Source organism: Prinia subflava, chromosome 17 (assembly GCF_021018805.1).
Source record: "Prinia subflava isolate CZ2003 ecotype Zambia chromosome 17, Cam_Psub_1.2, whole genome shotgun sequence".
Taxonomy (NCBI): domain Eukaryota; kingdom Metazoa; phylum Chordata; class Aves; order Passeriformes; family Cisticolidae; genus Prinia; species Prinia subflava.
Window position 1 is genome coordinate 6,818,741 of NC_086263.1, and position 26,112 is coordinate 6,844,852.

Here is a 26,112-nt window from a genome sequence, read left to right on the forward strand (position 1 = left end):
TCTTTGATTACAAAAGAAAGCTTTAATACAAACAGCCACAGCATCAAAACAAAATTCATGATTTTGCTGACCATAAAACAGAATTTTTTAACAGCAGCAATGTGTAACAACTAGAAATGCCCTTTCAGTACAATTACTGCATTCACTTACTTTTCCTGATGCATGTGGGCCAGTTCTGAAACATCCTGAAATGATTTTTCTCATCTTGTCCTACAACCCTTTATACGTGCCTTGTTGTAGATGACAGAACACATTTTATATTTTTGGGGGTGTGTGTGTGTTCTGTTTTAATTCTTGTTCTGACCTACAAATGAAAAGCATTACTTAAAAAATTAGTGTCCAGTTACTATTTTATATTGGTTCATATGGAAAGGCCGTGATTGCAGTAAAAGTATTTGGATTGTCTGACTGAAGCTGAGATACTTCAAATAGCAAAAATGCATCTTTATGCAAAATACTACTTTATACTGTTGCATTATAGTCTCCCCCATTAACAGCTAAATTACAATTAACACTATTAACTGAAAAGATCAAAATAGTTTTGTCTGAAAGTTTTTCGTATATATCAACAATGTAAGTATTCAGCATACTAAGAAATGAGATAGGACTCAAATTTTGAAGTCTTTTGAGCTCAGCTAGGAGCAGGTATGCTCCAAAGAAGGAAAAGAAAAAAACCCACAAGCTCTGGAGCCTGTCTGTAGAGAATAACAATTCCAGTATTTAAAAAATGTTGGTAATTAGACCTTTAAAAGAGCCCTATATCCAACAGGGAGTCAAAGACCAGGGGTAACCCTCTGGAACCAACTGCTAACATGCAGTCCCAAAGCCAGTTACTCAGTAAGGCGTGGGGCTTGATTTCTGTTGGTGTTATCTTTGTTTACTCTGTAGGTGTTGTAAGAAAGGTCCTGAAAATGATTCCCAAGCTGAATAAGGCCTATCCATTCACACTTGAGTATAGAATTATTGCCCTTGCCCCCAGACCTTGTAAACAGGAACTATTCGGGCATTTTGATAACAGGCAAAACCTCCTGATTTTTTGTGTCTTTGTTTCCATGTTTATAGCTTTACCAAATTCCCTACACGTTTGAACTGTTTGACTGAGAATAGCATATGGCACTGCAGCAAGGGATTAGTGCAGTTATTAACTGATGTGCATTGTGAACTGGGCAAATGATACTTTAAATTCATTGATTTCACCAGAAGATTCACAGTTCCCAAGCCACGTGGTCTGAACCACTTTTCTACCAAGTCTTCCACTACAGGTGCAGCTTCCAGGTGATAGCAGTGGTTTTCCCTTAATCTTTTAAACCCATTTGAAAAAACACACTTCTTTGTTTTGTTTTTGCTTCATAGGCTTCTAAATACAATTTCCAAGGCAGGTAAAATGATCTTTTGAGTGATGTCTTTAGGAAATATGCCTGACCATACTGGTTTCTGTTTGCATAGACTTTCTCTGTGGCATGAGGTCCAGGTTTTCCACGGGGAAGCAGTGCTGGTGTGTAACACTGCAACAGGGAGCAAAGAACCAGGCACAGTTTAAACATCAGACCTCAGTGGCTGCGTTCTTGCCCTGGAAAAACTCGGCATAGCTTCCTAGGAAAGGACAACTGATTCTGTAGCCTTTAGTAAGGCAAAATTTTTAGCTGTTCCAGGTCATGGGTTTCCAAACTCGGGGTCATTACCTCTCTCTCTCTTTTTCTGTGGCTGGATCAGAGGGGAGTCACAAAACTTTGGTGTTGCAACACGGGGTCAGGAGGTGTCAAAGGTCGAGGCCTTGCTTCAGAAAATGCAGGCCCCAGACCAATCTCCAAACCATGCCACAGGATTCTGGTGGAGATCCTGATCTTTTCCCTGCTTTCAATAATTTTTCAAAAATAAAAGATTAGGCCATTTGCTAATCCTATGCTGATTCGGTGTTTGTAAGCTGGTTTTTTTTTTTAAGGTTTGCTTAAAAATGCAGAACAGTCATTCTAAAATGATAGGTTTAAATTTATTCTAAATAGAAAGATAGCTAGTAAGACTTTCAATTTTATAAATTATAAATACAATAAATAATTGGGGTTGATATTTTTTTCAATAATTATTTTTTCAATAATTAATGACATTTTTATCTGAAGAAAAATTAATTTGTATTGCAAGCATACCATCTACTTTTTATCTTCAGTAAATTTCTTTTGTCCTATCAAATAGCAAGATAGACTGATCCTCAGGTATTTAATTATTAATGCTCTGGATGCACAGTGCACTTCAGGAGTTTCAGCTCTGAGGCCAGCACCCCAAGCTGCACGCAAACCTGCTGGGAAAACCAGTCTGGGGGAAAGAGATCAAAATTTTATAACACAGATGTTTAGGAAATCTATTACTGTTTTGTCTAATCGTCATTAATTTAGGTAACACATACAAACTGAACATACATTGAAAGTTTAAAATATATGCAAGATATCTATAGCAGGAGAAAATTGTCTGTTCTACTGCACACCAGAGACAAACAGGAGCTCTTTCTGTAAGCTTATTGACGGGGAAAAAGTGAATAAAAATACTGTCTGAGGAAGGCCTACAGAAGCATAACTGTTCTTTAACTCTGCTCATTAATCATTTAAATAGTGTATTAATTCTATAGCTAGGTTATTGGTGCTAGAAGGAATGCAAGTGAATTTTATATATCCTCAGTGGAGAGCCGGATAGAATCTATTTTAAAAAATGATCTAAAAATAGCTGATTAACAAAGTGTGATACATAAAGCACATCTTACTGGAAGTAGCTGTACAAAATTATGCGTTAATTTAAGAGCTTTAAAGTAACAGTTGGTAAGAAGCAACTGTGGTATTTCAGCAGAGCAGAGCTGATCCTCACTGCTGTTTGGATATAAGTGTTTCTCTTTTCCCCTAAAGCAAGATCCTCACACTGATCCACTTTCTCATCTCTGATTCTCTGCTCTTACATTCTCAGAATACTAGAGAAGAGACCACAGGAATTAAACCAATGCAAATCTGACAGCTAGGAAGACTGGACAGGTCTGGAATGTATTCACAAACTAAGTACTAGCGTACTCTAATATAATTCAAAAAGAAAAGATTTCTACAGTTAAATTTTTAACTTAATTGGCTTATAAAAATTTAACCTTTCATACATGCTGCTTCTGAACAGTATTATTTCATGGAAAATATTATTTCATAGAAAAGGACTATTAGCACCACAGTTCTGACCTAAGCTCCTCCAAATCAGATTTCAGTCTCAAAACAAGTGATGAATTTGTTGCATTGAGGTTCAGCTACATCCTATTTCACTTGTGTTACAATTATATTGCTATAAAATGTAAAATATGAGAATTCTATTTTTAAAAAATTTGATAATTCATCCCTTTACTCATTTGTGTAAATGTACAGATCCTGCATGTAGTCATATAATAAATCACATGCCAACAACTTAGCTTTAACAGTGTGTCACTGTCTCACTTCAGCTGAATTTTCAGGCCTTTTTGAAATACTCAAATTGATTCAGTCTGTGTAGGTCAACACTTAAAATTGACCTGACTGCAATGACAATGTGACCACAATGTGAATGTCTGGATGTTTATGTGTAACTTAAGCAGGTGATTAGCTGGCATTAAATGCCAAAACTATGACAGATATGTTTACAGCAACTGAGAGGATGCTCCTGCACGTATGTTGTGTGACTATGCTGTACATGTGAAACATTGTATAAATTACATTGTGTGAGTATTGTGTTCATTCAGTGTTAGATATCTGTGCAGTGCATTTGGAACCATGAGAAAGTTCAGTGCATCTAACAGAATTTTCAACACTTTCTAGAATCCCATGAGGAAAGTACAGCTGTGTAACTTTTAAGTAAAAATAATACTTCAATTCTTTAGGATGTTGATACCAAAATGTAAATAGTAACATGAACTTAAACAGCTCTACCAAGGTCAGGTTTACACTGCCTTACTTACAATAATATATTCTACAACTTTACCTGTACAAAAATTAGCAGTCTTTAAATTGAACCATAGATACAGACTGTACACGTGTAGACACACACATAAAGGAACAGCTCGTTCAAGAGATACATTACAACTGAATACTTTGTGAGCAAAAAAAAAATGAGGTGGGGATTGACAATACAAATGCTATCAGGGCTTAAAAGATTTTTTTCAAGGTTTAAACTGCCTCTCTTTTCTAGGGACCGTCTTTTCTCCCAATTCACCTGTATTGCATGACCACCCTTTGAAAGGTGACTTTTTCTTCAGCTTTTGCTGGCTTTTTAAGAGAAAAACACCACCAACAGTCAGAAAACTTTTATGTTTAACTTTCAGAATTATTGTATTTTCTATCCACTTTTTATTGCTGAAGACAACATTAAAGTTAAACATGATTATTTATTTAAAGTGTATAATAGCCCTTTACTAAGTGCAGCAGTAGTTTACTACTAAGTTTACTGTCCATTGTAAGAGCCATAATGTGCTGTTTTCTTTTGCAGAACAAAGTGACCACCAAAAGCGGGACTTTGTGGGCCAGTTGGATAAAACATAAGCTCATCTCGCCCCCAAAACCCCGACTCTGGAACCACAGCCTTCCAAGATTCAATTTGTAAGTAAAGTATCTTTGTGAGGTATGCCCAATCAACTGACTCATTGCTTCTAGTGGGTAATTTTCAGACTAATCAAAAGAGAATGTTATAGCCCAGTTGCAATACACCCTCCTTCACTTTCTAGACAGCAGGAATTGCAAACAGATACTACTTGATTTTATTATATTTTATGATCTATTAAGCAGGTAAGATGTACCTTTTCAAAGTGTCTATAAAATGACACAGAATAAGTTATTTGACCCAGCATTCAAAATATCTACTAAGATTTCTTCTCAAAGTATGTAACAAATTATCTGTTTCACTGTATTTCAGACTAACGACACATTATAGAGAAATGCCTGTCATTATTCTAAATTTGTTATTCGTACAGTAAACTAAAAATTATTTTCACTTTATGTGAAAACTGCTCTCTTCTTACTTAATGATAGTCTCAAGTATTCAGCCCTACATCATCATCTTACTACCCTCGATATTATGTCTTGTAAGATCTTCTTTCAAAGATGAGAGAAAAAGTAGAAATTCATGGACAAAAGGAACATATATTCTAAATCTTCACTTTATGATTCCAACAGAGCTTCTAAATAAAATCCATGTTTAAAAGCATTACAGTTTACACTCAGATGGCTGCAGTAGATTAATGCTGTCAGTTACATTAAAAGAAACTAATTACTGTCCTTGAAAAGTCACTATTACATTCATTCTGCTTTTGATAATCAAAATGCGGAGCTGAAGAATGCTGTCCTAGCTGAACTACTTTACAATCACCAAATACATCCTGAAAGGAAAACGCAGAGAAGTTGATAGAAATTCTGGCTAAGTAGAAATGTTTAAATAATTCCTTTTTCTATAGACCATACATTTTAACTGACTTATTCATGGCTGTGATTATTTAGGAGATTTTTCCGGCCGTGCTTTCACACGAGCTGGTCAGACGGTGCGTAGGGACACCCCTCCGCACGCATTTGTAGTTATTTGTGCCTGGCGAAAGTCGCCGCAGAAGCCATGCGGAGGCAGCGGGACGGGACCGGTGGCCGGGCACGGCGGGGAGCGGGCACGGCGGGCAGCGGGCACCTGTAGCTCCCAAGGGTGCCGGCGCGGCGCCGAACCGCCCCTTCCCCGCGGGGCGCGGCGGGCCCGGCGCCCCGCCCGGCGCGCTCCCTGCGCGGCCTGCGGCAGGTGGGCGCGGGGCCGCGCCGGGAGCTGCCCGGGGCCGCGCGCCCGGCGATGCGCGGCCCCGCGGCGCCGCCGCTCCCGGGGCGCCTTTCCGCGGCCGCGCCCGCACGCCCCGCTGCCCGCCCGCCGCGGAGCCGCCCCATTCCCGCGCAGGGCGCGGCCCCGGCTGCCCGCGGAACGGGGCGCGGGGCGGCGGCCGCACCTGCGGCCTCGGAGGGGACGTCGCGGGGCCGCGCCGCTCCCCACGGGTTGGCGGGCGGCGCGGAGCGGGGGCGCGGAGGGAGAGCGCAACTCACCACTTGTCAGTGCCCGCGGCGGTGTCCCCGCCAGCCGGGAATGGGAACGGATCAGCGCCCGCAGCGAGCGGGGATCCCGAGCACAGGGAGCCGCTCGCCGGGCAGGTCCCCGTTCTTGAAAGGAGACAGCCCTCCGGTCCTCGCTCCGAGCCGGCTCCTTCCGTTGGCAAAATCCTGACTCATTACATAAAAAGATCACCCTGCCAGGCGCCCTGAAACATTTCTTCATCACGGTCACGCCACAAGCTAAACAAGAGGCCACATCAAGGGGAGGGGGAGAGGGGGAAGCGGAGGGAAAAAAAAAAATCCAGAGGTGTTTTTTTTTTTCTTTCATTAAGATCCTCTTCCTTGAAAAAAAGGAAAAAAAAAAGTGCAGGAAGAAAAAAAAAAAAAAAAAGAAAAGAGCAGCCGCCAGGAAAATAACTAGAGAAGATTCACTCATTGTTGCCACAAAGACACCTCTCCCCTTCCCACTCCTTCTCCATGCTCATTCCTCCAACAGTGCTACAAAGACGTGCTGTCTGCGCCGGGAGTTGTGAGCCCGAGCCGTGAGCTCTTCAACTCCGCGGGGGCCGTGCCAGGAGACCCGGGGCGCCCAGTCCTCTGAGAGGAGGTGTGGTGAGTCCAAGACAGTCCGAAAATTATTTTTTTTCCTAGAAACTACCACCAAATATAGTAACAGGGAAGGGGTATTCCTAGAAATTCGGGAGACGTCAGAAAGGGAAGATTTGTGAAATTCAGCTTCACTTCCTGCAGAGGGCTCCTAGCACAGGGATAAAAAAAAAGGCAATAAAGTGCTTTTCATGCTTCTCTGATCAGATAATGGTTAAAAAAAAAGAACGGTAAAACACTTAACTCACATTTCTCCGATACAATCTAGTAGTTTCATATGGAAGGAATGCTAATTAGTAACCGCCTTTCCTCATTTTCTACTAATGTTTATTAGCTGTCTGTTTCCTGTATTTATTTTCTCCACATCCTCAGACATATGCGCACAGCAAATAAAAGGAATATGCATATGAGTGAAAAATGGGCCAAATGATAACCCTCCCACATATCACAGAAACACAGAGTGTTTGTGTGTTATTTTAAACAGGCTTTGCTGTTTGCATCTTTCATGCTACACTGATGTGAATAATTCATGTCCCCGCTGTAGATGTGTGCAATATTGTTGCTCGCATGAATCGGAATTTGTAGGTTGGTTTTTATTTAAGGGCTTCAACACTGAGTACTGCTGAGCACTGGCAGTCCCCGTGGACTTAATGGTATCTTAGGCTCTTAATTAATTCAGTTCAGCAATTCACAGGATCAGGCCCTGACCGACAAACACAGACCCACACGCTGTCAGGAGCCACATTATTCCTCATGTGTCTCCTAAATCTGTGTCTGCTTTGTGCTAGTGTCTAACATCAAATCCTTTCTGACTCATATCTTCTTTAAAAACACTATTTGATACATTTCATAGGAAGCAGAATTGAATGTTTGCAAAGCAGAGACGAATGAAGACATTATGTGCTATTAATTATATAAAGATGTCAGTGCATTTGTAATAAGGCGTTATTTATCCAGGAATAGCAAAGGTTGCTATAAAAAACACAAAGCCAGCTTTTGGGGGAAGATAAAATATTTCAGTGTGTGCAACTCTTGCAGGTTAATTGGATTTCCTTAATGAAATTCCCCTCAGCCACGTGAAATCCTTGGGTTTGTTCTTTGAATTTCATTATGACTTGCAGAGTCCTCTCTGCCCCCAAATCAAATGCAATAAAAACACTGGAGTTGTCTTCACTTCAGTGTTTAATGAACACTCACGTGTAATCAAAACTTGGTTACAGACATCTTTTCTGTCTGCAGTTTTGAAGGGGAATTAGCAGAGTTCACCTGACACTTCTAAGTGTGCTTTGACTCCTAAGTGTCAATTGTTTTAACTGTTATTGAAACACTATTAAACACTTTGTCAGATGTTTTAACTGTTATTGCAGTGTTCAGTAAACAATTGCATCAAAATACATATCCAGGTTTCACCGACATGCACTTGCAGTGTTCCGTTAGCAATAATGCCTGGTTAGAAGTAGATTTATGTTAAGTAATCTCCTGGAATTCAAAACAGCTCTAGTTAATTGCAAAAAGGCCTTTTTAATCTGGCTGGCTTACTTATGGCACACTGCTCCACTCTGCCTGTCACTCTCATTTCCTGAGCGAAAAAGTGAATGGCAGCTTCAAGCTCAGGATCTTTTAATCATTAAAAGAAATGGATGTGCTGTCCTCTGTTGGTCATACTGGTTGTCACAAGTAAAATTCAATTAAAAAGGCAGCAAGAGGCTGTTATATTAGTGACAAAAAAAAAAAAAAGAAATTAAATTTGCTTAACCTTCTGCATTCACCAATAACAGACCACAGTGTAAGGGATGTTTTTTAAATTATGCAGTGATAGAAACTGGATTATGGAGAGGACTCATTTCACATGACTGCAGTACGAATTCTGGCCTGGGATTCCTCGGCCCCCAGCTGCTGGTTCACCCTCTGTGCCTGACCTGTGGGTGCCATAGGGCGCTGCAGGCACCCTTGGGAGCCCGGGCTGCAGGGGAGTGCAGTGCTGCCAAGAGCGTGGCCAGAGGGGAAGTTTGTGGTTTGAATTTCACATGTCACGGTCCGGTGTGGGCACAGGGCGGTGTGTGACCCCTGTGGGGCGGTGCCGTGACAGCTGGGCAGCCCCTCGGGCTGGTGGCGATGGAGCCCGGCCTTCCTGGGGTGTGGGATGCACATTCCTGCTCGGCCTCTGCAGGGAGCCCTGGGAGCCCTGCTGCAAGGAAATGCCCTGCTCTGAGCACTGCTGCTAAGCCTCGTTGGCTGCTCAGTTCAAGAGGAACATGCAGCATCTGGAGAGGACTGGGGGGATTGTAGCAAGGATGATCAGAGGTGTAGAAAACCTGGCCTAAAAGGAGAGATTTTAAAATTTGGCTATTGTGTTGTCTAAAAAAGAAGAAAGCTGAAGGCAAATAGAGCAATACTTTCAAAGAAGGTTTAACATCAGGTAAATGAATCCATTGTGGCAGTAGACCTGTGTGATATGTTAATTGTTTCTACCTCTTAACTGCTGCTGGAGTTACTATTTCTGGGCTGCACAAGGTTCTTCTAGGCTGTGAGTGCACAGATAGTTTTCTAATTCCAAAATTAATTTCTAGTAAATAACCATAAGATATGTCTTAAAATGTTACTTAGCAACACTGTTAACATGCTCATAGTTTCACAATGTTATTCAACAAAATATAAGTTCTGTCTTCAAACTGTGGAAAAACAGGCTTTGTGTTATTTGATTTCTGTGTCATTTGACACAGACTCAGAGGCCTCAAACCATCATTAACAGGGTGAGACAGCCATAGCTCTTGTGCATACCTGGCTTTGTCCTATAAATATATTATTTCTAAAAAACAAGCAAGAATTTATGAAAGCTTTACTCGTCAGTGGCAAGATGGCTCATCTCCACCCTCCCTGAGAGGCTTATCCCTGAGGCTGTAGTAAAGAGAAAACAGGATTTATCAGATATGTGTTTTGTCCTTGAGTTTGATTTTTGCATTTAGTTTTTACAACTGTCCTATGAAAGTAGTTTTAGGGACATGGATGTATCTCACTGTCCTTCATATCCATAAGTAAAAATATCTAAGAATATTTACAAAATCCAGTGCAAATAGTTAAGGACACTTATTTCTGTTTGTACAACAAATGTACAGTTTATATTCCTGACAACAGTGGTGCAGAAGATTTGTCAGGAAGAGAACAAAAATGATTGTGTGGACACAGTGGTCAGTAAAATTTAAAATGGTAGGTAAATATCAAATATGAATCTGTTAGGATGGGTTTAAGTGCTGCCAACTCTTAACTGTGTGTGTGGGTTTTGTGCCTGGTCCCGTCAGTGTCACCAGCTTGGGCCACCTGTGGTCCTGCTGGATCAGCTGTGTCCGAAGCACCCAGTGTTTGTTTCACCTGAGGAAGGGCAGCACTGCTCTGCTCCTGTGAGTGTAACCACTGCACCTTTTCCTTACTCATTTTCAGAATCACCGGGAGTTTTTTTCTGTTAAAAAATAGAAAATGTAAAGTACACAGTAATCAGATTGCAAATAATCCTTCTAAGTGGTCAGTGATACAGGTGAAGAAACTTCATGGTTTACTAATCAGAAGATGGAACCAAATTAATAAATACTTAATTACATGATGGCATATTGGGGGGGAATCAGTGAAAGGGACCTGGGGAACTACAGGATGATCTTGATAGCTGCAGCCTCTGGAGAAGGCACTTTCTTCAAAGAAGAGGTTGAAGGAGCTGGAGGATCTCCTCAAACAAGACCCTGCAGAGGCTCCACATGTTCCTCCCAGGGATGATTCCGTGTTAAGGTGGGCACCAGCACTTGCCCGTGTAGAATAAGCATCACACAACTTCCACTCGGCCTCAACAGTAACCTTGGCCTTTCACATTTCAAACTATTTTTTGTTTCTTCAGGCTGAGCTGAGAGTCTCCTGTAAACAGGATTAGGCTCCAAGAGAAAAGGAAGAAAAACGCTTCTGTTGCTGCAGATGAGAGGAGGACGGTCACACAGCGGCTGAGGCACGCAGCAGGGCAGGGATGACCGCGGTGGAGGCGCGGCTGCCCGGACATTCACGAGAACTCCGCCGGGGCCGGAGCGGCCGCTGCCGCCGGCGCGGCCCCTCGGCCGGGTACCTGCGCTGCGGGGCAGCGGCTCTGCCCTTGCCGGGCGCGCTGCGGAGCCGCCATGCCCGGGCCGGGCGGGTCACACGCTCCGCCGCGGTCCCGGCTGCGGCCGCCGGGCCGGGGCTCCGCCTTCTCCTAAAAATGATGGGGAAAGCTCCCGCCAGCGCGGACCCGCCAAGGCACGGACGGGGTTCGAACCCGTGATCTTCGGTTTACGAGACCGACGCCTTACCACTTGGCCACCGCGCCTGCGTTGAGGGGCTCTTCTGACGCCCTTCTATCGGCGGCGCCATTCCCGCGTGCCCGCCCACGCCCCACCCTCGCGCGCGCCTGCGCCGCCACCTGGCGGGGGCGCCCGGCCCTGAGGCGCTGAGGGGGCGGGACGGACGGAGGGACGGACCGGGATTGCCACCGCTCCCGGTCTCGCTCTCCCTTCGTCTCCGTCTCTCTCGCGCTCGGGGAGCTGCCAGGAGCCTCTCCTCCGGCTGTGGAGGCGCTCTGAGGGCAGCGCGCTCTGCCCGCGCCGCCGCGGGGCTGTGAGGGTGCGGTGCCCGGAGATGGCACTCGAGAGGCTCCTTCACGCCGGCCAGAACGGCTGAGAGAGCGGGGGAAAAGCGGCATTAAAACTGTCTTCCTCCAAGAAGAGAAGCAGGAATGCAAGATGTTGGGGTAATTAAATGGTAAATACTAAATTAAATACACTTGCTGCCTGGTAGCTGTTCCCTCAAAAAACGCAGTGTTCTGAAACGCAGAAAAGATACTTTCTAGATATTTTCTAGACTGGGTCTCCTAGATTTTTACAAGTGTGACCTGAAAACAAAGCTTTTAATTTTAATTTTCATTTAATGTTTGTTTTGGCGGTCTGTTTATATTCTCCATGAAACTGTTGCTTGATATCCAAGTTTTATATTCCCTCTGGTGTGGTTTTGGTTTCCTTGTGGAAGAAGCAGGTAAACATTACTGAGGTTACATTGTAAAGGTTGAGATAATTGTTACTGATTTGGTAGTGCTGTAATACAGGTGCATTAAAAGGTTTATATAGAACCAAAATAGCTGGGCTTGGAAGAGACCTTCAAAGGTCCTCTAGCTGAGCCACCCTGCAGTGAGCAGGGAAATACTTATGTATCCTTTTGGGATGTTCTTTGAACACTCGTCATGAAAAATCATGCTTGAGGCCTTGACTGTATGAAAAAATTTTAGTTCTTTAAAAGTTACCATTTGTTAGTTTGTGATAACTCCATGCCTGCCTGTGTTGAAACAGAGAGATTTGAATTAGCTTGACCTGCAGTGAAAAGTGTTTAAGTTAAATTACCTTACGGGACAGTCAGCCTTTGTTAAGTGTGTTTGCTGCAACATTGGAAAAGCTGCCCCCAAAGTGACCTGATTTCCAGTCACCACTATGGGCAGAACCAATGGCCTGGCCAATCTGAATGCTTGCTGGAGTTTATCTGCTGGTCTTGCTCATCACATGCCCTCATCTGCACTAGGGAAAGCTGGGAATGAGGATAGCACTGTTGTATTCTGCATTTGCCTTGTCAGTGTAATCACTGCAGCATTTCAAAGTGTGATGGTGTGCAGGAGTGGCAGCTGCCTCCCTCCTCTCACATCGGTAATGTCTGTGAACTGGGTGCCTCAGAGAGCCACTTACCCCCCTGGCTGAAGGAGTTACTCTTAGTATTACCAGGCTGGCAGCAGAAAGGAGTTCAGTTTTAATCAATCATGTTTGATGATTTTGATTTCTGGCCTACTTGCTTGTTACAAAATTTGCTGTTTTATGTGTGCCATTTGCCAGTTGTAACTTGTCATCACAGTTTATTAATGTTTTTGGATCCTTGTAAGCTGAGAGGTAAGTTTTTGGTGAGTGCAAGGGCTGTTTGAATTGTTGGTGGAGTTCATGTGCATTTTATGTCTTGAGATACACTACATTTTAATAAATGTATTTGCTTCAGGAATTGTACTTTAATGGTAAATCAACTTCTACTGATCAAGATCTTCCTTAAGAGTATGGGGAGATGGAAACTTCAATTTGAATTCGTTAAGATCTTCTAATTAGATTAAGAGGAAATACTTGATTTGGTTTAAAAAATTTGTGTACTCTCTGAGCCTAACTTCCTTAGTGTGTCTGGAGAACCTGTTTCTGTCTAAACAAAGTGCTGTTTAATGGTGAGCTGATTTATCGCAATAGTTTTTATAATTTAAAAGTTAACTTGATTTTAAAAAGTGTGATTGCCCTTTTGGTCTGGATAATTTGTGTGGAACTGTCTTTTATGCTGGCCCTTACCCTGTTTGAGCTCGGTGTGAAAGCCCTTCCCCCAGGCTGAGTCCTCCCCGTGCATTAAGGGCTGTTCTCTCCTGACACAAGCTTTGAACACAACATGACTTTTCAAAAGGGAAGGCTTAGAGGATTCTGTTGCTGAAAAGACACTGTCAGAGATTTTGCTGGATGGAGAAATAATCAGTTGGTTTTCTTTCTTTCCTTATCCTCACACATATGAGATGGAGGTGTTGCTTTAGGAGAGGCTTTGGTGTCTGTTTCATGTGCAAAACCGGGCCTTTCAACACATTCCCTGACTCCTGTGAGATACAGGGGAACAACCCTATTTATGTAGGTTGGGTGCAACTGAGTTTTATAAGGACTTGCTATGGGATGCCAAGGAGCTGGAATGCTGCTCCGTTGCAGTTACTTGAGCTTTGACTTTGTCTTAGCTGTATGAAAGAATGTTTCTGTTCACTATTTCAACTTCTAATCCACGGCACTTGTCATGGAGGGGTTCAAGAATGGCACAGGAGATGGCACAGTGGCTCTGAAGTCCTTCTTCTGCAGAGAAGACTCGAGACTCAACTTCAGGTAAGGTTTTTACATGAAGGGAAGTATTTATCTCAGAGTTACTTGTTACATTTATGGATAAACACTTGAAGGAAAAGACCCCAAGCTCTGGCTGTTGGCTCTCAGAAGCTCTAACTTGTTACTTTGATTTTGCATTAGGAATGTCTTGGTAAGGTTGCAGACTATACCTTGGGGTTTGGGGAAATCTGTGTGACTTCTTTGCCATCAAAGAAACATCTCCTACTCGAGACAGTACAAATACTCTAAGAAATACATCCCCTCTAGACATCTGTACAATTACAACAAGCCAATAGGCAGGGGCAAATGGCATTGAATGTGGTACAGAGTAAAGACAGACCTGCTGATGGCCATCTGTAGAAAGTGTCTGAATAAACTGAGGTTTTATTGGAAATCAGGGTTTAGCCTGTGGAAAAAGTTCACTCAGCAAAATCTCAAGTTTTATTAAGCCTTGTTTTGTGTTTACATCAAGTATTAATATGAAGACACCTTATGAGGAAGGGTTGTGTTTGTACTGCCATTGTAAAACAATCAACCCCCCAGATTGCCAGCTGGCACCAAAACAAATGCTTGATCTCTGTTATTCTCCAGCTATAATTTATGTAATGCACAAATACATGGGCAAAAAGGACTGCACTTGTTTTGCAATATTTGTGTTTGGTGTGTGATATCTGTAAGTTGGAGGCACATATAGCCTACAAACTTTTACAAAGGTTAAAGTTCATAGAGAAAAGGTATTTAATGAAATTTAAAGTGATTATTAGTACTTCTTAATTTATTCAGTTTTATTCAATGACTACTTACTACTTCACAGAGGTTTTAATATTTGGCCAAGTTCTGATGGTATCACTATAGAACAGACTTTAAAGAGGAAAAGGGTGGGTGAAGGACTACCTTCACAAGGGGAAGTATAACACTTAATATTTACATGAAACAGCTTTATCCTTAAAAGAAGCTTGTGCAAACAGCTCATAGCTCATTCTCCTGAAAAAATGCATTCAGGTATTCTAGAAGCTGAGCAAAATGCAAATCAAAAATACAAAATCTCACAACCCAACACATCTTGAAAACCTTGGAAGAATTTGGGAAGGTCATGTATTAAAGTGCATGACAAGAGATTTGTAGTGGGAGGACGAGGGGGAACGCATTCCAGGTGAAAGAGAGCAGGTTTAGGTTGGCTATGAGGAGGAAAGTCTTTACTGTGAGGAGTAAAGACGCAGAGCAGCTGTGGCTGCCCCACCCTGCCTGTGTCCAAGGCCAGGCTGGACGATGCTTGGAGCAGTCTGGGATAGTGAATGCTGTCCTTGCCATGGCAAGGGACAAGACGAGCTTTAAGGGCCCTTCCAACCCAGGCCATTCTATGAGTAAATGATTCTAGATAAAAAATTGCTAAATAAATGAAAGTCCAAAGCTAAACTCTGAGGGTTCAGGAAGTCTCTGTTTTTACAGAATTTGTCTCTGATTTTGAAGACAAACCATAATTGTCTTGGAGTTTGTCTAAGTGCAGGTTCATTCTTACTCCTTTGTGTGGGAAAGGTACTGAGACTATAGGCCAAATGTTTCAGACTCATAGAAGTCAGAAGGATACATTCACTTTTAAATAGTAACCATGGACAAATGAACAGTTTTCCTTTTTTATTTGAGACACTTAGCAAAAATGCTGAAATATCAAACATTTCCTCAGTAGCTACAATATTGCCACTATGTACAAAATATTTGATAAATGTAGTACACATATAAAAATACAGTATGCATTACATATATACAGTACAATGTGCAAAACATATGGCATTCAAACATATGGAATTGATTTCAGGGGTGCAAACAGCAAATACAAAGGCATCATGGTTTCTTCTAGAAAGGCAATACATAAACTGACGCCCTGATTGCCATAATTTGCATTTAGTAAAGTAGTGCTTAAATGAAGAGGACCCCAGAGACAGATGTTTATCTTCTTCTTTTCACAAAATGAGATGCTAAGACATAATTATGACTATGAAAAGGAGAAGAGAAACACCTACTAGGGTTAGCGTTATTTCTACTGCAAGCCGTACTGTGAAGGAAATCCTATCTGGAAAAAAAGCCTGTGCTATTACCTACTACAAATTTCTCAAACAACAAAAACAAATCTGTACTGTTAAACATCAAAAACAGCTTTGAAAATATCTACATCCTTAATTTTAAAAAAGTATGGATAACACTTCTGGGGATTTAATTTCCTATTTTTTAAAATACAAAGTGCCTCCTTTGGCAATATAAATGGCAATGCTTTGGTTCCTATTTAAATTTTATATTATTATAATTTATTTTAGGCTGTCTTTTGAATATCTGAGCAGTATTATTTTTATAAAAATAGTATGATTATATAGTTATTAACCATTCTCTGCATTTTTTTGAGAATTTGCTCTCACAGCTAGAATGGCTTTTTTTGGCTAGATTTCTACAAATACATTTATGCACTTTTAACTTAAAAACACTTTATATTCAGTATTGGACACTACAGAATGATGTAGGTGTCTCTTTTTTGCACTTTATTCCTAGCAAACTGGTATAAAAGTAATATTTGAGATTATTTCACGTTTTAATGGATGTTCTTTATTGGCCATGTATATACTATATGTAACTCAATTCCACAGCTGTCACATGAAATACCTTCTGGGGTATGGTCTAGAAGTCACTGAAAGCTGATTTCATAGACCACAATACCAAGAGTTTCAACAGAACATTTACTAGAGATAAGTGGAAGATTTTTTTTCCAGTTTTAATAGAGTTTGCTTTAAGTTTATAATACACTTAAGATGCCATCCAAATAATAATTGTTTACATCGGTGAGCTTTCCTGTGTTTTGATTAGATAATGCCCTTCCAGTTCACTGTATCTGTAATTGTAATCCCTCTGTCTTGAAAACAGTTCAGCAGTTTGTGCTTGGGTTCTGATTACAGTGCCTACACTTTTGAGGCATCTGAATGTTTGAGATTATGTAACAGAAGAGTTTAATATTGACATTTCTGTTTGGGTCATCATCTTCTCTGAACATGACTCCTGTTGGTGAATTTAGAAATACCTGGGAAATAAGTGTCAGTATTAAATGGTGATTATCTCTAAAAGCTGTGGCCTCAGCTTTGTAAGTTCTGATTCTGCAGGTCTGCAAGTCCACGTTGCTAGACTACACCTCAAATTTCTGTAGAGAAAAACTGCCACAAATTAATTTTATTGTCAGAGAGAAGATGGCAATGCTTTTTTAACTATTTCTAATGTTAAACAAAATTTTGCCTGTAAACTTTCTTGCTGTAACTGATACTGAATGGCACTAAAAGTGCGTAACAAATCCCATTTCTCTACTGAACACAGGATGTGATTCCTCTTGAGTAATATGAGCCTTCTAAAACTTGTCTGAGCTCTCTCTGTCTAGATGTGTAAACAACCAACTTTTGATTTTCACACTGATTAAAAGTTATTCCTAATGACTTTGAAGGACCCACTAACACCACATTTGATAGGATGCATTCTGTTAGTATACTGCAGCCATTAAATGGCAAATTTAGTGCCAGTGCATTCCTTTGCAACTGTTCTCTTAATGAGAAAGATTCACTTCTGTGCAGTCAAACTGCCCAGTCATGGTTAAATTTCTAAGATGTATTGTATTTGTGCTACAAAAATTTTCATGTAAAACATGCACACACAAAAGTCTAAGCAAAACCTATTTCTGCCATAAACAGGCATATACAACTATGGCAAACATATCACATTTCAGAACAAAGTCTAAAGCAAACCATTTTATATCAGGTTTAATACACAATTCTGAAACGTACAGAAAAGTAATCACACATTCCCTACACTAGAATATTTGTACTTGAGAAACTAAAATGATCCCTTAATTTTTTTTTTTTTCAAATAGACGTTCAGAGCAGAAAGCTATACCGTACTGATAACAAGACATCTCAACTGTTTGGGTTTATTTCTGCACAAAGATTCCTATGGATTAATTAACATTCTACACTGCCAATAAGGGTAATTTTGTAGCAAGATGACTTTGCCAGTTTCAAGCTCTATTTACATGCATATCAAAAATGACAGTACAGTTGCTCTAGGTTAATTTGTCCTCTAAAAATTAATTTACCTGCCTCTCATTTAATCAGGAGGCAGGGTCAAAAAGGGATAACTCTAACCACACATATATTGTATGATGTCTGGTGTATCACACATAATAAACTGACAGTACTGCAGAACACTAAATTTCATTCAGAGTTGTTCCTATCAGACCAAGAGTCCTTAATTCTTATTCTCATAACAGCTGAGGGCACTTCGTATCTCAGAGTATTAGCTCCCAAGACAGGATGATGAACAGGAATGCAAAAAGTTGAATGTTAAGAGTTCACTGTTACTGAAAAGTCCTATACCATCAAAGCTTAAGGCAAACAGTCCACATGTAATATTGTACTCAAGTATTGTAGGCACAGCAAGAAGGAATAAGGAATTATGTCTTTCAACTGTGTGAAGTAAAAATCTCCAAAGATTGTTTTCTTGTACTTAGTTTCATATTACAGTAATTCTTGGCCAGTGAAACCAGTGAAGATACATAATGATTTAAAGTGCTGTAATTGATATGATGCAAACATATGGTATCAGTTCAAACCCTGAATCAATGATGTAATCCATTATTTTATCTGAAGCCAATGGAATTCTGTCGTGTCAGTAAACCAGACCATGTTATATCTGGACATCGAAATTTTCAGGTAATTCCCTAACATTTTCTGACAAAGTATTTGGTTGATGTTAACATGATTGTTTTGTGTTTTTCTTTTTGAAAAATGTTATGAAGGTGGCTAAGTGGATAACAGCTACTTACTGTTTTCAGTATTTCTCTGATACATATCATTAATCTAAGAAGTAGGTAAAAGCTTTGGGGCATTTTTTCATTCAATCCTACAGAACTTTATTTTTGTAACTTGATGAGGAAAGAACCATGCAACATAATCAGCTTTCAGACTAGAAAACAGACAATATTTCCCTATTTCAGGAAACAGGAAATGTTTCCTTTTATCTTAATTTAGGCATCCCCTAATAGGAAATTCCAATTTTGTGTTTGATTATCAACCTCCATCATCTATGGCAACATTTACCAGCTATTACCTGAGAGACAACCATAGAATGTCAAAGTGTATTAGTTCTACTTGAACTTTTTGTTTGTTTTTCTAACTGCTTTCATAATAGGCTCTGAAAACAACAACTAAGGGCTTTAAAACAAAACAAATATTCACATGGTGTGCTGTGCTGTGAGGTAAGAGCTTAATTTTTGCTATTCTCTGTTTGAGATATGCAATATGCCTTCTTATCAACAGTACATTCTGATCCTGGTGTTTAGGATTTGCACTGAGCAGCTTCTCTGTTGGTTTCTCTGATGTTATACAGTGGCAGACAAAAGCTGTTCAACAAAGTATTCATTAAGAAATGATGGTTGTTCTGTCAGTACTGTCCCCAGCAACTTGATCTCATCCTACAAACATCTTTTATTGAGGACATTGGGACTATTCTTGCATAGATGCTTGCAGGATTGTAGTGTACAACACTATTAATGAAACTTTTCTACTTCCTCAAACTTTTCTAATATGCTGAGATACTGGATTCAATGATCTACAAATATCCTCAAACACAAAGCAGAACAGGATATTTACTTCCATTATAGTAATCTCTTGTTTGAAGACCACTGTGTTCCCCTCTGTTCACAAAAATAAGCTATATAAAGTTAAAAGAGTATACAAATAACTGTCTGATATACACATTAAAACCTAGCTATTAAATCCAGAGCATTGCTATAGAAAATTCAGTGTTCTCAATATTACCTGGCATAGCTACAGTGGATTTCTTGCAATTACACTTAATATCCCTTTGGATGCAGTTAAATTCCTCCCTCATGATTACAGAATGGGAGAAGTGTTTTAAAATCCACAAAAGCAAAATATAAAAACAATTTGAACAAATTAAGAGACTAGATATATGAAATGTCACTGAACCAGCCAGTGCTTCTACTTGCCTTTGCCCTCACAATTAGTTCTGAACCTGGCTCAGGCTTTCCACAGGAACAATGAAGTGCAGTGATACCTCCCCTCCCCCAGACATTTGCTCACTGGGTCAATACAGAGAACTGACATCTCACTCTAAGTTTAGTCATGTTGTGTTGCTCATTTAAGCATTACAAAGTCGGAGACGTTAACTTCTTTCTTTAATATTTGTGGAACATTTACCTTGGGGTACTTTTAATCACGAAGTACAATCATCCTTTCTTGCCTTGTGAAATACAGCTTTCAGAGGGCCTTGATCTGCATTACTGATAGGTGCATAAAGTGATTCACTGTTGTAAACTTGAAAATCAATAAGGAATTAGCTTCAAGCATTTGTTCTTCCAAACATTACTGTCCTAATTGATATTAACTGCAATCAGAATGGTATAATAATGGACCTCTGCTGTAAAGAGACTTGCAGGTCGTGTTCTCATTGGCTATAGCTTAATCCCAGTGCAACTGTAGATCTTGTGGATCTAGAAAGTCAGTGGAAAACACGCTCGGGGCAGCAGAACTGAGAGGGGTGAGTCCAGATGAGGAGCTGGGCATTGTAATGTCCAGCCATTCCATATTGTCCAAATTTGTATCGGGAAGGTCAAGAGACAGACAAGAATTATTAGCAGTAAACTGTGGGTCAGATGTTTCCATGGGTGAATGGGAGTGATCTAAAATGCTGGAGTGATTAAGCAGATCATTCTGGAGGTCTTCAATTAAGGAAAATGACTCTCTGTCCTCATTACTGCTTGTCAGTTGAGGAATTTCATTACCTGATGGTAAAGTTCCATCCAAGAGGGCTTCGAGTTGGTTTTCCAGACTTACAGACAAGCTGCTTGTTGGTTCTAAGGACACAGGAGGAGGGGCCATTTGGATCTGTGGAGGTGGGCGGGATATCACTGTGTTCACTGGCATTGTAGTGATGTTGGCTGTTACTGGTCTCATTTTAGATATGGGAGATGGTTCTTCTTTTATTGGAAGGGATATCTCTGTAATAAAAAAACCTCACTGTTGAATTCAAAAAGATCATCACATAATATTCTCATGCTTAGAACTTGCAGCCCTTCTTTGCCCACCTGGGGATGCATCCACAGTGAATTAAGTGCAGTAACAGTCACTTTGCTGCCCCACTCATACTCACACACATCAGACTCTGGCAAGGCCTCCATGAACAAGAGAGTATTGTTTAAAAGTCCCACAAATCTGCTTTCAGTGATAGCTCAGCCAATTCACATCAGTATTAATGAAAAAAGGAATGTATTTCTAGATGTTACCTTAACCTCCTTCATGTTTATAGTTCTTCTCATTAACTGGAATAATTATGGAACCAACACATTTCGTTGTCTAGAGATTACCCAAACCAATTTTCAATTTCATCCCTGTTTAGCACAGTCCACATTGATTAATTAGAAGTCCATGAGATGAACTGATGTGATTAAGAAGCATTTATTCCAATTCTAGAATCTAAAACTAACTTCTGCCAAGAAGTTGCATGTAAAATAGTGGCAGTAACAATAACGGGATATAAAACATAAGTTCCAATTTATTCTTAGATGTTAATAAAGCCCAAAAATAAGACAGACAAATATCCAAATAAATCCTCTAGCACAAGTGATGTTCCTAGCAGCAAAAACATACCTGACAACATATTTTGTGCTGGTTTTCCAAGGAAAAACCCACATCCTTCTCACTCTCCTGAAGTACATTAGTAAACAAAACATTTTTCAGTGCAGAGCTTACTTACATTAAGTGCAAGAGCCCTGAATGTTTTATTTCATTTTTTTCATAAAGATTATCATTAACTTAGCTTGAGTTGTTGAGTACACAAGTTACTTATGTCAGTCTACTGACATTTTCTGCAGGTGACCTTGCAATTTGCTTTGAAAAAGAAAAAATACTCTGATGTTTAGAATATGGCTGAAGTCTTCCAGTAGCTTAGAACGCCTGCCTTGGCATTCACTCCTGTCAAGATCCTTACATGACAGCAGTTACAGACCATTCTGTTAATTGAATCACTTGGCATCACAGCATTTCCCAGTATTGTAATGGCTTCTTGGTCTACTAAGCCTAATTATGGCTGAAAGCCTCCTTCTTTTATTGCTGAGCTACTCTGTTTATTACTTCAGTTATTTCAGTGCCTTTCTCATAGCTCCCTTATTTTAACTGACAGAAATGACATCAGTGTCTCTATGTAGTTCATGCACACTTTTCCCAATAATGTATCTTTGATGTTCACAGTTGATAACACATGGTTACGTTTAATAAAATTTTACTGCCAACATGCTTTAACTCTTACCATATTCTGTTCTTTGTATAATCTCAATAAACATGTTATGGACTTGCTCAATTTTTCCAATTTTGATAAAGTATGTCTGTGCTAACCTAAAGTGTTATTTTAATCATTTGAATGCTGTAGAGATTATTGTAAAGGTCTACCTGAGCTAATTTGCAATCATTGAAGTTCCACAGCAGGTTGACTGTATGTGTTTTGGTAAATGTTTTCTTTAATAAGGAACTAAGCAAACTTTCAGAAATTTAGTTTCATACAGACTGGATAGCTTCTAACTCCTGTTCCTATAAGAATTCTCATTTGATTATAGCAGCGAGTTTTTAAATCTCTACATCACACAGCTGTCAATGAGCTTACCTCCACTCTTGATGAGAATATCAAACAGATCATCCATCTGCTGGCTGTGTGCACTGGAAATCTGTAGTGCAGGAGAACAGGGTTATTCTCTTTCATGTGGTACTCTTTCCTATGCTCATTGTTCCTAGCTTCTCCCAACAGGATGTAAGTACTAACCTATGATAAAGGCTAAAATGCTTAATATGAAATTGTCTATCTAGAAAACAGATACTTTGGACAGATATTTGCAATCTCTATGGTTGTACAGAGGAATAGGGAAAGAGCATGACAAAGACTTAATGAAGGCAACCTAGGAGGGAGGTGCAGGAAGCTAAGGATCAGGAGAGTCACTGACCCCACTTTGTACCAGGGTAACAATAACTGCAGCGCTCTGGGGTTGCAAACCCTGCTCTGCTGTCTCACAACTAGCTTGTGAATGGCCATCATGTAAGATGCACTTTATTAGCTATCTCTGGGGCTTTTTCCCAATTTGTAGATTTATGTTCTTTTATTTTTTTAAGTGGGGGCTTATTTCTGTTTTAAACAGCCTAAATAATTGAACCCTAAGCAAAAGGTAACAAAACCCCCCACAAATTCACTCATTCAAAAACAAGTCTAGAAAAAGTGGAGACTTTGATGAAGGTCTGAAGAAGTGTTTTAAACCATTGCTTAAACTCCAGGGATGGGAAGTGATTTGTCCTCAGGAGATCTAGTGGGGAACCCCTGCCTGGCTGGCAGTGATAGCGTGACCTGTGTGCCCTCACTGTGGGGATGTTCTGCACATGGCAAGGACACAGGAAGGGGCATTAAGCACCCCTAGCTGTGCCTGAGATCTGCCACCACAAAAATCCAACCAACACTAGGGGCTACAAGGGTTTATCTTTTGGCATAGTTCTGAAATGCATGAAATTAGGGATATTCATTAGTTTTGTTCATAAATTTCCTCTGATACAAATCATCTGAAGGCTAGTTACTGTTAGTAGCAATAGCAGCATTATCCCAATTAGATGTATCACCAGCTGGGAACTCTAAGACTTATTTACATATATGCTGCTTTAGTAAAAGAATAATGAAACAGGACTCCTGTAGTTAAAGGCAGTTATGAAACTAGTAACAGGGTACGTTAGAAAATCTTGACACCAAAAAACCCTCAAAAAACCCTAAAAGAAGCAATGTTTTTGGTAATTGTAGAGAAAAGCTCTGTTTTTAACAGTCTGAAGAAAACCAGTACCTCACGGTGTGATGGCTGAATATTGCGGGTCTGTTTTATGGCCTCTTCGTAACGAGGAGGATCCTTAGCCTTGGACACTGTGCTGTTGAAGAGGGGCTGCTGAACAATGTAAGGCTGGGCTTGAGATGGAGACCCAGGCTGCGAGAAAGAACAAAATAATGACTAAATAATGTGATTTAGTGAATGCAGGATGTATCAAACGCTACAGATTATTCTATTGTGTCACAACAATCTATGTATTAGCGTAATCAGAGGGATAAAATAAGTTTCTTTCTCCCTTTCTCACACATATGCACATAGAGGCATTATTAAAATCTATGACACATTTTTCCTTGAGGGAACTGCCATATGTAAATAGTTGCATGTTATGTAAGAATAAGAATATAAACCTGAGCTTTATGGAAGATTGTTGGGATATCCTTACCTTGCTGGGAGCAGCAGGTCCATTCTGCACAGAGAGCACCTGATTACCAGCAGGGTGAATGTTAGAGTTTGATGTTTTATTAATAAAAGTTTGTGAAGGTGTTGAAACTGGTGCAGTCTGATAGGAAAATACTGCATTTGATGTGGCAGGTGGAAAAACCTGAAAAGGATTAACAGGTCAGTCTTAGATTGTGCGTTTTTATTTTTAAGAAAAGGTAACACTGGATAAATTACATTAATGAAATATAACACCTTTGTTTCTAAAATACTTGCTTGTTTAAATTCCCTGTTAAATGAATGTTATTTAAACTGATTTTTCCTTTCAGTGGAATAATTGGTAAATTCAGAACAGTTAGTCTCTGAAAAAAGCTTTGTGCTCTGACATACTTTCATTCATCACTCATTACTAAAAATATTTTCCTGTAGTTTTCTGGGAAGTATGAGGAAAGTGTATGGGACAGTTCAATAGCATATCCATGATTTCCCCACCTGGTGGACAGTCAATAAACATGAGCTCATTTCTGACCTGATACTAACTGTACCTGTATCCACACTTGCCCTCTCCTGCTGGTTTTAAGGCACAATGGTTTGTCTGTGCCATATAATTCTATTTTTTTTTTGAAGTAACTACAGGTATCTATGAGGACTGAGGGAGAGGCAGAAGATAAAACTGATGAACACGGGTATCAACTATAAGTTTGGTTACTGGTATATTAAACTTTTTATTCTTCATCTGCTAGTCCACATACTTACTGCAAATGATTCCCAGCAGTATCCTTCTCATACTTTTGAGTTAAAGGGAGATGAAGAGAATCTATGAATCCATCAGCACAGAAGGCTGTTTTAAATTCAGTATCACCCCCAAACACCTTTATGACAAAGGTGACAAATCTTAGGTCATGGATGGAGAGAGGCAGATCTAATGCTGAAGGCATGAGCAGTGTCCTGATCTGCTGTATTTATCAATATTTTCATTTTGATGCAATGCAGGCTGCAAACTCTGCTGGGAACTGTGGATTTCATGACAACCAATCTGAACAGTGGGGAGGAGCCGAGGGTACAGATCCTGGTTATGTCCTGCAGACATTTCCAGGAACTTGGATGCGGCAGTGGCTGCAGTGGCAGCACACTGCCAGTCTCTGGCACAAGTACGTGCCTCAGAATGACTGGAAACTTTCTCTATAGGACCTGGTGAATTAACAGGGTAAGATTAGCCCTTCACCAAATCACAGAGAACCTGCATGAAATCTGCTTTTTGGATGTATGTCATGCAGTTTTGACTTCTGGAGGACAGCCTCAATGTCCATGAAATGAAACAGATTGAACAAGCAGTCTGAAGGGTATTGGTGCTCCTTTAGCTGTGTCCCCCCCTTTATTAGCCAGCTCTCTAGAGAATGGCAAAGAACAATTGTGCATCTTCTAAGGCCTTATCTGGAACAAGAGCCCAAGCAGAGGCAGACAAGGTGACACTGCTCAGGTACAATCCCCAAATCACAGCAGAACATGGGGCTCATAATGCACTTTTGTAAAATGAAATAAGAACTCTGAAGGCTGAAATATAGCAGTTACATACTATACTGTAAAAACTATGCTCTTTACCTTGGAATTTAAGTTGTGATTTATCTGTCACTAGGGGCAGGCTGAAAAGCCTTGCTGTCCTAAGTAACAGGAGCCCTACAATAGCAATACTGATAAGGATACAATAAAGTCCAAAACTAATCTCCATGTTCTTAATAACAGAGGTCAGCCTGGAAGAGGCTCAGAGGAGAAAACCTTTTATTTTGTGCTGACTGGTGCTGATGGGTTGATATCATTTCCCATATGAACATGACTGGAGTGGCAGTCACAACAGAACATCCAGGGCATTACAGAACTGATTGTTTGCAGTAGAGAGGAAGAGAAGGAGCTCTCTGAATCACACCCTGCATTCCTTAGGAAGAGGTATGGTAGGGTTTTGACTGGAATTACCATCCTCAGGATCTGAGTCCACAGCTTTCTTCATAAGGAGGGATGAAATCAACAAGGAAAGTAAGAAAACCAAAATTAACTTCTATAAAAGAATATATCTCTGAAGTCACAGGTAAAAGCTTTCTCTTAAGAACTGCCTCTGAGAATCTCCCATTTAGAGCCAGAGGCAAGTAGGAGAAACTGACTGGAATATACCTGG

The 26,112-nt window shown here is 40.3% G+C and overlaps 1 protein-coding gene and 1 non-coding gene across 4 annotated transcripts in view; both read right to left on the bottom strand.

Annotated features, from left to right (window-relative positions):
• Positions 1-10,941: 10,941 nt before the first annotated feature.
• TRNAT-CGU (transfer RNA threonine (anticodon CGU)) lies at positions 10,942-11,013 on the bottom strand. Its single transcript has one exon. It is a non-coding gene; the product is annotated as a tRNA-Thr (tRNA).
• Positions 11,014-15,229: 4,216 nt separating this feature from the next.
• The window catches only part of MRTFB (myocardin related transcription factor B), a 69,297-nt gene continuing 58,414 nt past the window's right edge, over positions 15,230-26,112 (bottom strand). For all 3 annotated transcript variants that reach the window (XM_063414836.1, XM_063414834.1, XM_063414835.1), the window contains 4 exons: positions 23,947-24,105; positions 23,523-23,660; positions 22,313-22,373; positions 15,230-20,654 (listed from right to left, as the gene is read on the bottom strand). In XM_063414836.1, the coding sequence (XP_063270906.1) occupies positions 20,116-20,654; positions 22,313-22,373; positions 23,523-23,660; positions 23,947-24,105 (897 nt within the window). In that variant the 3' untranslated portion in view covers positions 15,230-20,115. The remainder of the gene's footprint in view (positions 20,655-22,312; positions 22,374-23,522; positions 23,661-23,946; positions 24,106-26,112) is intronic.